The sequence below is a fragment of the Ictalurus punctatus genome, chromosome 18, assembly GCF_001660625.3.
Source record: "Ictalurus punctatus breed USDA103 chromosome 18, Coco_2.0, whole genome shotgun sequence".
In the NCBI taxonomy this organism is placed as follows: Eukaryota; Metazoa; Chordata; class Actinopteri; order Siluriformes; family Ictaluridae; genus Ictalurus; species Ictalurus punctatus.
In genome coordinates this window covers 20,062,395-20,078,168 of record NC_030433.2, presented here as the reverse complement: position 1 = coordinate 20,078,168, position 15,774 = coordinate 20,062,395, and the positions used below count along the sequence as shown (strand labels likewise).

Sequence of the window (15,774 nt, the reverse complement as noted above, 5' to 3'; positions counted from 1 at the left end):
ATGTAAACAAAATGAAACCAAGCTAAATCGCGTCAGAACTTTTTCCACCCTCAATGTGAAATTACAATGTATAAAAATTATAAAAAAAACATTTTAGGGAAAAATAACCCAGTTGCATAAGTGTGCACATTCTTTTATAATTGGGGATGTGGCTGTGTTCAGAATGAACCAATCACATTCAATCTCATGCTCAAGAGTAATTATCATACAACTGTCATCAATAAAATTATTCTGATTAAACCCCAAATAAAGGCCAGCTGTTCCTGTAGGATGTTCTTCACATCTTCATGGTTTCATCGGACTGTTAAAGCCATGGTCCACAAAGAGCTTACAAAGCCTACATAATAAAATTCCAGGACTTTCAAGGACTTTTCAAGCACCAACTATTTTGACATTTGTCTTTAAGGACTATACAAGAGATGTCCTTCAAACAAAGTTTACTTCTTCTTTTAAAATTCCAAAATAAAATTAATAATAATAATAATTATTATTATTATTATAACAACAACACCACCACACCCAATTTATATATATATATATATATATGGCAGCATGCTGAACTTAATTTGCATTTCCCATGGATTGCTTCGTGGTCACCGTAACGTCAGTATACCAACAAGTTTCAATGGAATGTCACTAGATGATGTCATGCGCTAATTAGCATCTCATTACGTCATCACGTCGTATTTGCATTCTGTCTAGTGTCAGCCATTTTCATCTGTTTGCTTCTTTCCTACTCTCTTTGCTCACATACTGTATTTTAAATACAGCCGAATTGGAAAATAAAGCTGTTCTCATTTACATATTTTTCGGTTTCTGTTGTCAGACAACGGAACGAGTATGAAATAGTGACTGAAACGCGGCCCGTTAAGTGTCTACCCATTAATCGGCTCATTCACGGAGACTTGTATGGTGAAAGCTCCACATAAACAGATTAAAAACATGTGTAATTGCTGATAAGGTGACATTTTCTTTAAGGAGAAGTTTATTAACATTTATGCAACGAGTCTCCGGTGTCAGCACTTTGTAACAGTCAGAAGTAAATATTTAAAGTTTAAAGTAAAGAAGAGTTTACAATTTATAACCCCGTGGTTTCTTGGCAATATGACACGCTGTGTTTCCTGTAAAACTTGTCATTCATTATTAAATACAAAGTGTAACTTTTGGAAACTTTTTTTTTTTTTAATGTTAGTTGAAAAAAAAAGAAAGAAAGAAAGAAAAAAAAACAACTTCAGGGTGATAAAAGTGACTCTGCTTTAATACATCACCCCACTGTTGATTATTTTCCCTCAACAGCGTGTCCTGAACAAGTGAATTTATGTGTGTTTAAGAAAATTGCAGCAGAAACGGATGCATTTGACCAAATCACAAACATGCAGGTATATTTCAAATAAGACATCAGGCAAAAGAGGTACAACACGGGTTAATACACCTTACCGAAAGGCAAACTGCATACCAAAGCTAGTTTGTAGATGGGTGTGGCATCTGCAAACTTCAAGCGCTTTTCTTTTCTCTCTGTAACAACAGCAGGGTTTGAATAAACCGTATCGCTTCCACCGATACTCAGTGAGATGAAAGAATACAAGTAATGTTAATGCAAACAAGCAAACACATGACAATAAATGCTTCATTTTTTTATGGTAGATTAAACTTTACTGAAACTACATAGCAAGTAAAACAGCACATAACACCAAATTAGCAAAACACAGTTATTTTACACGCACACATTATATATAGATTTCTGATATGTTTCAAGCAATAAATAGATCAATGTATTTGCTAGAAATGTTTAAATTCTTTGACATCAAACATCACTGTATCCGTTCTGAGGTATCTGCCGCTCAGTGATGTGTTTGTAGTCTAGTCTCATTGCACTTTGCCGCCAAAGTGTTTTGAGATTTTTCTCCACGCTGAAAATGATATCTTTGCAAAAAATAGCAAGACTGTAGCCAGATTTATTTAATATTTCTTATCGTGATGTTCAAAGAAATGCAAGATGAATTGCACTGGCAGAACAAATTTGCTCAGTATTTCCAAAAAGAAGTAAAAATATCTGCCAGTCGAAGACATTCTCAAGCTTTACAGGAGTTCGACGAGTAAAAATGTCTTGGAAATCGGCTTAATCTTGTATTTGCTTCATCATAATCATAAACACAGTCAGAAATGTTAGATACATTTGACTAAATACATTTTTTTTTTTTTACTTGAAAAGACTTTTTTTTAATTGCAAAAAACCCCTCCCAAAACAATAACCTTTCTTATACAAAAAGATCCACTTGTATAATATAACCATCTATTCAACTGTCATTTGGGGCATTACAGAAAAACAGATCTATTCTACAGTTCTAGTCATCTGTAAATCTGGTTTGTTAAGCAACAAACAAACAAGCGATTCTTGATCCTATGCCCACAACATTCACGACGCACTGCTGCTGGTGTTGCATCCTGGGGGAAAAAAGTACACAGCATGTAGTCTTTTGCTGTTTACCTTCCTGCCTCTGTAATCATTCCCAGTTGCAGCTGAATTATAATTATAAAGACTGGAGTTGGATCACGTGCCACGTCCCTTGGGGCCATTTAATGGCTTTCAGGTTCATTAATCGGACAGGACGTCTTCCTGTCCAGCAGGAGAACTCGGTGTAGATTGGTTTTACAACTCTACAAAAGAGCACACAGTGGGGTTGCATTATTACAATTTGGAAATAACAGCACTGTTCATTTCAACTCGCAACATGACGAAAAAGCACAATCACGTTGTTATAGTAAAGTAGTCCACACCTTCTGATTCTATAGCACTGTGGTATAATATATACACTATTTTATATCTCAGTACTGTTGAATTTATATTGGCCAGACGGTTGAGCAGTTCTGACAGTAGCGCAGATGAAAATCACAGGTTTATATTAATGCTTTCATCTAATACGTGATTCTTTTTTCTGTAGAAACAGCTCGTTCACTCAGACTTCCATGACGAATGCTCCACATCATCTAAAGCTAATAATGAACAGATGTGTCAGCACTTCATAGCAGTCAAAGGTAAAGCTGTAACTTTAACTTTTTTGACATGGGTTGACAGGTCTTCAGGACAGAGGAGTTTACCAGTTTCAAGCTGTTTTGTTAACTTAACTTCAGTAGAGAGAAAAGAGTGGTTGGTGAGGAAATTAGTGTTTACAGCTGATAAACAGAAGGACACAAAGAATGTCATTATTTAATGCATTAAAAAATTTAAACCGTTGGCAAATTGTATTGGAGGAATGAAACACTTCAGGACATGCTTTTGTAGGAAAATAATCAACTACAAAAGCACAGGCCTTGACCTCCAAAAAAAAAAAAAAAAAAAAAAGGAAAATTAAATGGAAAAAATTAATACTAGTCATACAATCAGTGCATCCAAAAGAAGTATAGTCAGGTGCAAAAATTTGTAAAATTTTTCAAAACACACCCCTTTTGATGTCCAGACCAGATTTGAAGAATGTAGGGTAAGACAAGTTTAATAAAAAAAAAAATGTCAAAAGTACATTCAGGTGAATATTATACATCAGAAAAAGGAAAAGCGGCTCAGAGAGTTTGAAAGAGGTCTGACGCAGTTATAAAGGTGGATGCAGAAGTTATTAGAGAATATGGCATTTAAAATAGAGGCATAAATGTCAAACTTATTATTAAATAATATGTTGATAGAAACATGACACCATTTTCAGAAAATATTTTATATATATATATATATATATATATATATATATATATATATATATATATATATATATATATATATATATACACATATATATACACATATATATACACACACACACACACAGTATCTCATAAAAGTGAGTACACTCCTCACATTTTTGTAAATATTTGATTATATCTTTTCATGTGACAACACTGAATAAATTACACTTTGCTACAATGTAAAGTAATGAGTGTACAGCTTGTGTAACAGTGTAAATTTGCTGTCCCCTCAAAATAACTCAACACACAGCCAATAATGTCTAAACCGCTGGCAACAAAAGTGAGTACACCCCTAAGTGAAAATGTCCACACACATTGTCAATATTTTGTGTGGCCACCATTATTTTCCAGCACTGCCTTAACCCTCTTGGGCATGGAGTTCACCAGAGCTTCACAGGTTGCCACTGGAGTACTCTTCCACTCCTCCATGACAACATTCTGGAGCTGGTGGATGTTAGAGAACTTGTGCTCCTCCAACTTCCGTTTGAGGATGCCCCACAGATGCTCAATAGGGATTAGGTCTGGAAACATGCTTGGCCAGTCAATCACCTTCACCTTCAGCTTCTTTAGCAAGGCAGTGGTTGTCTTGGAGGTGTGTTTGTGGTCGTTATCATGCTGGAATACTGCCCTGCGGCCCAGTCTCCGAAGAGAGGGGATCATGCTCTGCTTCAGTATGTCACAGTACATGTTGGCATTCATGGTTCCCTCAATGAACCCTAGCTCCCCAGTACCGGCAGCACTCATGCAGCCCCAGACCATGACATTCCCACCACCATGCTTGACTGTAGGCAAGACACACTTGTCTTTGTACTCCTCACCTGGTTGCCGCCACACACGCTTGACACCATCTGAACCAAATAAGTTTATCTTGGTCTCATCAGACCACAGGACATGGTTCAGTAATCCATGTCCTTATTCTGCTCGTCTTCAGCAAACTGTTTGCGGGCTTTCTTGTACATCATCTTTAGAAGAGGCTTCCTTCTGGGACGACTGACATGCAGACCAATTTGATGCAGTGTGCGGTGTATGGTCTGAGCACTGACAGGCTGACCCCTTCAACTTCTGCAGCAATGCTGGCAGCAATCATACATCTATTTCCCAAAGACAACCTCTGGATATAATGCTGAGCAAGTGCACTCAACTTCTTTGTTGAGGCCACGGCGTTGAGAGGGCGGGACCACTAGGGAACTGCTCATTTAAAACTTGTAATCGTTGGCAAATCAGTGTGGAATAAGTGGAGTAACACACTTCAGACTTTGCTGCCAAGATAACAATCCACTTCTGCTTTATATCGGGTTGTATCACAACAACCACCGCTTGAATTATTTTTCTACAACCACACAGTCTGTCATGAGATAGTTCTTAATAATGTAATAGCCACCCTGACATCCTGACAGACTGAATCCATCTGCCATTTCCAACTCCGTTTCATTATTAACAGGACTTCTGACTGGCCTTCAAGAACATTCTATCAGAGTCTTCAGAAAACTGTTCAAAAAGTCAATTTATCCGAAACAGAAATGTCTGAGGGCCTGACCTCCTCCTCAGCAAAGGGCCAGTAGTGACGTATAAAAATCTCTCATCGTCACAGACGACCTAAATTCATTCGTGTCACCATGACAACAAAGACATTGCGAATCGTGCAATTCCTGAAAGATTTTCAGAGGCTATGGGATGCATCAAAGCGTGCCATCATTTTGCTGGAACAGGCAAGAACACAGTGTGCAAGTTCACCTACTGCTACCTGGTTTTTATGAGCCTCTGATCGACAGCAGACAGTGGAAAAAACTCCTAATTCTAGGTTTTCAAACTCTTCTGATAAAGTATTAAGCAGTTTTAAGAAGCTCTGATTGGCCAGACGTATTCAAAAAGACCAGGAACTGCTGCGGTACATATTAGTTTATTATTCTGTCCAGAGTTTATATTTATTTTATCGATCAGTGATTTTGAGCCATACTGCTGTAATGGAAAAGTAAGGTTTACATGCTATTCGTATTTTTAAAAAAGTAATGCAAGTAAGCAAACAAATAAACAAACAAATTAATAAATAAAACACACAAAAAACCAGCGAGAGAACCAGCAAATGGTTCCCTGCAGTTGTGGCCGGATGTGATGGGAATTTTATTAGAATGTCATCTTGTGCACAACATGGAAAATAATGCCCACCACAGCAGATATGCTTTACAGTTGTTGACTTTATGCACATGGTTTCCTTTCAGAGCCAGAAATAGTGCTTCCTGCTGTTAACAAGACTCCGTGTGGATCACATTCATTGTCCATTTACGGTATGGAAACACGGACACTGCTGCCATCCATTTAATCTAATAGGTGGGTTTCAACTGAGCTTACGAGGTCGGAGATTCACGCCTTGTGGACAGGGCAGGACTTTTAAAGCATCAGAATTGCTGCACAATTGAAAGCTTATGGCAGAGCTGTTGATAATTTTATCAGAAGTCACTGTTGGTGACTTGTGATTATTTGTGTAGAAATAAGCAAGTAAATTTAAGAAAATTTCGGAGGGGGGATTAAGAAATTTTGCATTTTTATTTTGAGCATTCGCACATTTTGTTATTTTGCCCCAGACGAACAAGAAGTTTGGTCAATCGGCATCGCTAAGTGTTGGAAACAATATGGATGGATTACATTTCCAACTTAACAGTAACAGACCGTTCACACCTCTTGTAAAACTGACTGCAACTATTAATACGATGAGGTGAGCAACATTTTGAGGTCGTCGAGCAACATTTAATGAGACCAGTGGTCAATTCACACATTTTTCTTCTCTTTGTTTCGTTCATTTGATTGAGTGTCACAGCTGAGATTTGGAAAAGGATTCGGCACTACTCTCAGGCCCTAATCACACAAGTGTTTTGAAAACTTATGCTATATATTTTCAAATTAAAAATGCTCACAAGCACTTCAGCCCAGTAGAGAGTGACAGCAGGATGTGTCGTGTTGTGTCGTCTATGCAGGTACAGAAGGATGATGATGATAAATCCCTTGATCAAGCTTACATAGTCCTTGGTCATGAGAACTGAAGATGGTGAACAGTGCTGAATGAGCAATATGTATTTGAGGAAGGAATTATCACCTCATACTGTGTTCGTGTCAGACACGTCCCTGATGGCAAGTGACGCTTCGTTTGTGTTTAGTGTAGTCAGCCGCTCCACTTCATCCCTTTTCTTCTCTTTCCTTCTCTTTTTTCGATATAGCCTTCTGCTGAGAAAAGAAAGCACTAGAATTATGCTTCGATAAGTTTATATTTAAGGTGTTAGATTACATACAGCTTAAAGAAGAAAAATGTTTCAAAAATCAGCTTAAAGAAGACAAAACTAGTCAACCAGCTGTGTTGACAGGTAATGATTTTATTCCATCATAAAAACTACATGCCTATGGTGCTAAAACCATGCATGTAAATATATCGATATTTATTTAACATTTTGTACAGGTAAATTAGGGCGCGTTGCATGGAAATTATACGCATACTGGTAAAGTAGGGCGTGTTTCATCTCGATGATGAGCATAGTTCAACTCGATTTGCGCAATGCAAAAACTGAATGATGTGCATCGTGGGAATGTGCGATTTCAGCTTTCTATTAATTATGGATCTATTGCAATTCCACTGTCTGAACACCAGAGGCCCCAATGTGCGCTACACATAATTTTATATATATATATATATATATATATATATATATATATATATATATATATATATATATATATATTTATATATTTATATATTTATTACACACACACACACACACACACACGTACGTCAAGAGCTTCAGTTAATGTTCACATCAAACATCAGAATGGGGGAAAAGTCTGATCTTTGAAACTTAACCGTGGCGTAGATGTTGGTGGCAGATGGGCTGGTTTGAGTATTTCAGAAACTGCTGATCTCCTGGAATTTACACACACGCGCCTCTAGAGTTCACACGGAATGGTACGAAAAACAAAAAACAACCTGTGAGCAGAAGGTCTGCAGGCTTAAACACCTCGTTTATGAGAGAGATCAGACTGGTTTGTGCTGATAGAAAGTCTACAGTAACGCAAATAAGCACAATTTACAACCGTGTTTGGCAGAAAATCATTTCAGAAGGCACAACACATGATGTGGGTTCCACATTGGGTTCCACATTGGGTTCCACTCCTGTCAGCCAAAAACAAGAACCTGAGGCCATCATGAGCACAGACTCACCAAAACTTGACAGTTGAATACTGGAAAAGGACCAGGTGATTTTTTATTCTAATAATCTTCAACTGTCCAGTTCCAGTGAGTCTGTGCCCATGATGACGTCAGATTTCTGTTCTTAGTGGACAGGAGTGGAACCCGATGTGATCCATGCTGATGATGCTCATCCAACTCAAGGTTCGATGTTCTGTGCATGCTGAGATGCTTTTCTGTTCACCACGGTTGTAAAGAGTGATAATTTGAGTTACTATATCCTTCCTGGCAGCTCGAACCAGCCTGGCCATTTTCCTCCGACCTCTCTTATCAACAAGGCATTTCCACCCACAGAACTGTTGCTCGCTTAACGTTTCTTGTCTTTCGCACCATTCTGTATAAACTATAGAAACTGTTGTGTGAGAAAATCCCAGGACACCAGCACTTTCTGAAATACTCAAACAAGCCCATTTGGTACCAACAAACATGCCACGTCACAGACATCACACTTTTTCTTCATTCTGATGTTTGATGTGAACGTTAACTGAAGCTCTTGACCTGTAGCGGCATGATTTTTTTGCACTGCGCAGCTGCTACATGATTAGATATCTGCATGAACATGATAATAAAATGGACAGTGAATGTATTTGCCAATATTGGCCAAGAAGGGAGTGGTTTGAGAGAAATAAAATACATATGATAGTAAATAGGTAGGGAGTTTCATGGATTTCAATGTATGAATCATATATTTTGTGTACATTTATGTTAATACTAATAAATTGGGGGGGGGGGGGTTGTTAATGCAAATGAGACGCATGTAATCATTGCATATAAACGTTTCATGTAAATAAAATGCAAACGATGGAAAACGGATGCATTTTATTATAAAACTTATGCATAGAATGGTCAATCAGAGCATGTCATATGCATATAATATGTAAATATGGGACACATAAGACCTTACTCATTCATCAATTGCAAAGCTCATTGGATGTTCTTTGAAACTTATGATTATAACATATGCCACTCACTGCACTCGGTTTTATGCTTATTTCTTGTATAGTTTCATTGATAAGAGACGGTGTATATGGATATATTGTATGAGCAATGTGATTCATTCAGTCCAGAGCTACGGTAGGCCGTACGTCCTGTTCGACACCTCTGAGCCAGATAATCAGCATTCTACAGCCTTTGTTATCGGCCTCTGGTGTGTTTGGTGCTGGAATTAACCCAAATATGTGGACTGGCTGGGGCCGAGAGCCTGTATGAATTCTTTACATTACAGATAAACACCGGCCGCATTAAAGCCGATTATATCCAGCTCCACACCTTTTACTGGAATGTGGTCAGTAAGAAAAGGCTGTTTGTTTTTGAGAAAATTATTAAATATACATACACGATATTACACGATAGCGTTCTGTCTGTTTTCTCATAAAATATGAATATGGGGAAAAAAAAAACCCACATTGTTCAGATTGTAGACATCATGAAGAAAAAATTAGTTGCATGCATATATTACAAATATGTACATAAATATGTTATGATGGTAAAAATGTAACGAAGCTACAAATTGTTTAGCGTTGTTTCACTTGTTTTACGTAAACAATTTTGTCTTAGACTGCAAGGAACAAACACAAGGAATTCGACTGAAAAATGAGAGCATGGATAAATGTCTGCTGTGTGTGAACTCACTGTGCACAGATGCATATAAAGACAATGATGAGAAGGAGAATGACCAGTCCAGATATAATGCTAATGATGACTATTTCCCTCTGTTCGCCCACCAACCAGTCGAAATACAAATATTCACATCTAGCACCGAAGTATCCACTCTCACATCTGTGTGATAAGCAGAAAGAGATCAGCGTTGTGGAGGACACAAGACTGACAAAACAATGGAAAAACAAAAATAGTAGGCTATAAAACCACTAGGTTTGTGTACCGAGTTTCAGGTATAAACCCGTAAGAGTCGGATTGCTGACTCACTTGCAGATGGGCCTGTTGTCCAACTGCACAAAATGGCATGTCCCATGGATACAAAAATGTGTATATTTGTCAGGACACTCAGAGAACTGGTCACTCCATTGGTGGATATCCTTTGTGTCTGTGAAGAACAGAAAAAAATCAGACAGTGACGCCAAAATGGATTTTAAATGTGTCACGTTATAATAAAATAACATTTTTGGCACTGCCCTTTGAGAGTTAAATTGACATGAGTGTTCTCCCATTGTCCTATATGATGATAAATATGAGCTTGGTTTGTGGTTTGCAAGCTAATGTGGAAAATAAACTTTTGGAAACCTGAAGCATTTACTACTGAAGAACTGAATGGGGCAGGATCCGATTACCATGGCATGAATGACCGCAACACGATAGGCTAACTCATTGTAGATCAACTAGCTATTCTATTATACACATGCTTTTAAGTTTTACTATGCAATGATCACTGACAGGTTTTTTGTGGGGGTTTTTTTTGCTATGACATCACTAGTTCATAAAAGTACACAGCTACCTCGTTCAGACACTTACTGATCAGTCCAAATTCTCTTTAAAATCACATTTTGGTTAAAAAAAAAAAAGGCACTCAGTGAATATTTAACATTATAAATGAAAAGAAATATATACAATAAATATATATATTTTTAAATTAAAATCTTATGTTATGGTGACAGAGCTCTACTGAAGAGCGCAGCTCTTTTGTCCTTCTAAAGTCAAAAAGGAAACCATCAATATTAACTACCGATTAAATAATTCATTGCTTCTGTTCTTCTGCTGAGAATTGGAGGAGGGGGGGGGGGGGGGGGGGGTCAGCGCTGAACTCACTACATACATACATTTCCTACGTACGTTCAGTAATTTGTGTACTATTTGGGAATTGAATTTTAATATATTTTATCGCGACATCAATATTAAGTGCTTGCTTGCTTGTACAGTTTGTTCTCTCTCAGTACAAGTGGGTATTTGGGTCATTTTAAAATTCATTAACAGCTTTCCTGTGTTGTTTCTCCCATTTTTAGCTTGTAGACTGTGATAGGGATGTAACGTGGGCAAACGGTCAGACACGAAGACCGCATATACTGTAGTTACAGAGCACAAATGCATAACAACACTGAAGTGTATTAAGATTAACTGCAAAACAAATTTAAAATGAAATACACACACATGAATCAGTTCCAGTACTTCAATCACTTAAGGTTCTGGTGCCACAGGTTTACTAGTACTCGTAAAATTCAAACCAGGTGATACTATGTGAAGTAAACCTTGTGTATGTTGTCACACTAATGAACCAACCACACAGAATTACAGCTTTCTGGAAGTATATCATCAATTAATGATCAAAGCAAAACAGACTGCAATATGTGCCCTGTAACAATATCAAGAGAAGGAACGACGGCATTGTCCTATCATACAAGTAACCTGATAAAATATCTTAGTGTTTAACAGTATCTTTAATACAGAGTGTGACTGCGGCCAACCTGAGCATGCAGAGTATCAGTATCAGTCACGGCGTGGTCGTTAAATGTTTTTATTACAACCATAACACCTTAAAACACCATAAAGCTCAGCATGAGCAGCACACCGCAGTAATCAACACAAACAGAGCTAAATAACATGTTCGGTGATGTCCCTGACTGCTTAACTTATCCTAAGTAGGTTACTCATTTCACTAAAATGAACTAGGACTAGAGAGAAAGAAGAAAAGGAAAAAAAAGTATGATGCAGCCCTAATAATAGAAGACAAACATTTGAAGCTAAAGGACTTATTATTTATACAATACTCAAATATTTGGTACTTTGCTTCCAAATGACTATGAATAGATCAGCAATCATTGAAATTCCCAGGTATAGCACTGACTCAAAGTGCCTGCAGATGATTGCAAATGAACAGGCTGGTACGTAACCAGGATATTTACCTGTGCAGTTGCCGCTGTTGTCATGGGGACCGCAGGACACAGTCTTATTTGCAGCGTCCCTCGTAGTATTCCATTCAGCCTGCGAATATTTGCATAGGGCAACTACGGGCATAAAACAAACAAGTCACAGGTGGCACATGGTCTGAGCAATAATCCATATAAATCCTCAGCGCAATATCTAAAAATCCGAGATAAATGATGCAGGCTTGGGGCCTACAGGCAGGTTAAAGAGCAACCGACGAGTAACGTTCCAGCCATCATTCTCCAACAGCAAATAACGAACAAGCAATAGTCAGCGTGAGTGCGTTTACATGTATACAAAAATCCTATATGAAATAAATCTGATTTGGGGAATAAATCAATCATTTGTAAAATCAATAATCTCCTAATGAGGAAAAACACCAGATGTGTTTTATTAGCATAGCTAATAAAGTGAATGAAATGAGTTAATCGGTCATGTTAATTATAATTTCTAGCAGTGAGGTATAGCATCACCGCTTTTGAAATCAAGTATCATGTAACTAGTTAAGTAAGGCTTAAAACTTAACTAGGCAACTAATCAATGACTACGTTTACATGGACAGCAGTAATCTAATTATTGACCTTACTCTGAATAAGACAATACTCTGATTAAGGTGTTTACATGAGTCGCTTTTAGAATACTACTTTCATGTACCCGTGTTACATGTTACAGAACATAGTTCGATTAACAGCACACGTCATTACGTCACCGCGCCACACCGTCCGACGTCCCTCCAGAATTTCACGTATCAACATACAGTTGGTCTTCGTTATGGTACCGTATACAGTTTGTGGTGTTTTTATTTTAAAATTTTACGAACACTTCCAGTGCGGTTAATTATTTGTCATGCTGTACGTGCAAATAGACGACTGCTTGAAACCGTAGGCTGCGTCCCAAACCTCGTACTTACCATCTATATAGTAGCCGAGATACATGTATTTCGTCTACTACAGGCCTATAGAGGGCAAGTACGCGTTTTGGGACACAGCCGTGCTCTCGTTTCCTGTAAAACGGTTGAGCGCTGCAGTGTGTGATCGTGTCCTGTCGCAAAATGCGGTGAAAACTCTCACACGACATTAATAGTGTGATTAAGGTGTGTACATGTCTGTAATACACGTCGATAATGTGACTAAAACAGGAGTACTCCACATGTCTTAATTCGATTTGTGTTTACTTCGAGTATGACCTTAATCGGATTAAGGTAATTAAACATTGCTGTTTACATGCTAGTTTCTTAATCAGAGTATTGTCTTAATCAGGTTAATATTGGATTATTGTTGTCCATGTAAACGCACTGAATGATCGGATACAGTTACTGTTACCACCATGGAGCTGATTATTTTTCAATAAAAGTGTTTTATTCCTCTTATTCCACATCACTTTTCCATTGAATACATTTTTTTTCCATCAAAGATTGCCATGTCATTTTTTTTTAAATCAATTTATACAGTAATTAACTAAAATGTTGTGGAACTTCCGCTAGTTATCTCCCATCATCGCTTGCGCTGTAGCCAATATAAACAGTTCCTTCACTCTGTTGAGTACACCCAGGCGCGTTTTACCTAAAACTAAACACTCATCATTCGGACATTGTTGCAACGGAGGTCAATTTCTTTGTACCAACTGGCAGGCCATTGTTTAAAATTTCAGAAAAAGTCATCTCAATTTACGATTTTCAGATTTAAAAACATTTTGAAAGTAGATATTTAAAAGGAGTTTTCTTCTTAGGAACGATATACACCTTAGACAGTAAGAGTCCGCTCTTTGTACGAATATTTGTTGTGTTGTCAAACATAACTAAGCTATAAGTGTATGAGGTTTTGTATTGATATTGAAAAAACCCCCAAAATAGTATAAAATAAATAAAAAGTTAGTGTTTTTGCCTCATGGTGCCCCTTTTTATTAGCCAGTTGTGCAGAAACCTTTGCTACAGATAATTTAGGGTTAGAGTTGTTTTACTGAGCATAAAAAACTTCATATGTATAATAATATAGAACTACATAACATACATATACACATACATATATACACACACACACATATTATTTATATTTATATATATATATATATATATATATATATATATATATATATATATATATATATATATATATATATATATATATATATTTTTTTTTTTTCATTTTCACTGGCCACTTTAAAAAGAACACCTGTACCTCTGTTCATTCATGCAATTATCCAATCAGGTAGCAGCAGATCGTGCAGATACAGGTGCAGAACTTCAGTTAATGTTCATGTCAAACATCAGAATGAGGGGAAAATGTCATCCTAGTGACTTTGAACGTTGTTGATTTGAGTATTTCAGAGGGAAAAAAAACCCAAAACATTTTTTTATTCTGACCTGGGTTATCAGCAAGCATTCTGGCGTACACACACGTTTTACACACCCACAATGCACCACTCCCTACTGCTCTCATTCATGTGCAAGAAACAGCACAGACTTCCTAATGGCAGGGATTGTGTTTCTGCATACTCAAGAGACGTTCTTTGTGCCTTTAAATATTATCCTGGGTTACACTCCACACTACAAAGCTTTGTACTAAAAGCTAAAAACGTCACGTCATGTGTGCTGACGTATTAAATCAGTAGGGCTTGACAATATGTAAGGAACAAAACACTATGCATGGTGCTGTTAAAATAATCAGTAATATGAAAAGAAACGGTGTGATGAAGCGAAGCTACTGTCACCAACCCAAAGTGCATACTTTACCTATAAAAGCTTCCGGCAACTTTCCAATGATTACATTCTGTATGTATTAAAAAGTACGATATCTCGTCCTTTATCAATTTATAGTTACATCGTGTAACATCCATGAAAAAAAAAAAAGTCAGCTGGTAAATTCTTTCTACAAACACTTTCTTGGTAAAACACTCAGCTAAACTAAACACTGATTGAAATTTATACTAGTATATTTTAACCTCTTATACAACATTTAGGTTATATTGATCACTATTTAATCCACACTATTACATACTATATTACTAGGCCTAATCTGTCTGAATGGCCTACCTAAATCTTCCTTATATTTATGTAGAATACACAAATGTTGTTTTTGTTTTAATTTACTAGTTATTTGTTTATGTAGTGCACGGTATTCTTTCCTGAAAAATATAGGACTGTATTTATTTATTTATGTATGTATTATGGATTGTATATATTTACTTATGTTTAGGGTCTTATTCTAAATTCATTCATTATCATTCATAATATTTACTTAGAATGATTATTCGGGATTGTTTCACTTATGTTTAAGAGTGAAATTACCTGTAAAAAGAATGTCTTACCTGTAAAAATCCCCAGCAGTAGTTTATATGTCTTCTCCATCGGTCATTTGTCACAGCTCCAAATCAACAGTTCATTTTCAGGTCACACCTCTCTCTCTCTCTCTCTCTCTCTCTCTCTCTCTCTCTCTCTCTCTCTCTCTCTTTCTAAACAAGACACTAATAAGTCGCTTTATTCACTAATTCAAGTCTCCCAGCCCTCCTGTACCAGCGTACTTGCAGATATAACCTCAAATTAGAGCTGCCTAAATTATAAACTACATTTTTAGCTCGGTGAACTTGGCTTGACTTTCCTGAGGTAAATCACTTAGCCGAGTTAGCTGGCCTAATGCGGAGCGCGAGCGCGGCGTGCACGCGCACACAGGTTAGGGTTTCTCACAGGAAGGGGGCGGGGCTGCGTAACTGGTTTCGACACACCCACAACTGCGCTATTAATAACCGGCCAACACGGTGCACATTATCCCCACCGACTTTCTATCACAAAAAAAACTCCAAATATAGAATTTTAATATACTCGCATTGAACTGCTTTTATTTCCAGCAAATTTCTTGACATGTGTAAATATTTGTATTAGCATAAAAATATTCAACAACTGAGACATAGACTGAACAAGTTTCACAGACATTTGA

General features: G+C 37.2%; 1 protein-coding gene across 2 annotated transcripts; it reads right to left on the bottom strand.

Moving 5' to 3' along the window:
* Positions 1–980: 980 nt before the first annotated feature.
* Positions 981–15,527, bottom strand: btc (betacellulin, epidermal growth factor family member). Of its 2 annotated transcripts, none has more exons than XM_017492848.3 (6): positions 15,149–15,527; positions 11,821–11,922; positions 9,893–10,010; positions 9,599–9,745; positions 6,827–6,951; positions 981–2,658 (listed from the first exon to the last, which is right to left on the bottom strand). In XM_017492848.3, exons 1-5 carry the CDS (start codon positions 15,186–15,188, stop codon positions 6,828–6,830), a joined length of 531 nt encoding a protein of 176 aa, XP_017348337.1. In that variant the 5' UTR covers positions 15,189–15,527; the 3' UTR covers positions 981–2,658; position 6,827. The 2 variants fall into 2 exon arrangements, with proteins under 2 accessions (XP_017348337.1, XP_017348336.1); XM_017492847.3 differs by having other exon boundaries at positions 6,827–6,954; positions 15,149–15,525.
* Positions 15,528–15,774: the final 247 nt, after the last annotated feature.

Coding starts and splice junctions, on each gene's coding strand:
- btc (XM_017492847.3), bottom strand. CDS start 15,188: ATGGAGAAGACATATAAACTACTGCTGGGGATTTTTACAG. Junction 11,923..15,148: donor ACTGCTGGGGATTTTTACAG/GTAAGACATTCT, acceptor TTATGCCCGTAG/TTGCCCTATGCAAATATTCG. Junction 6,955..9,598: donor TTTATATGCATCTGTGCACA/GTGAGTTCACAC, acceptor TTCTTTTCTCAG/CAGAAGGCTATATCGAAAAA.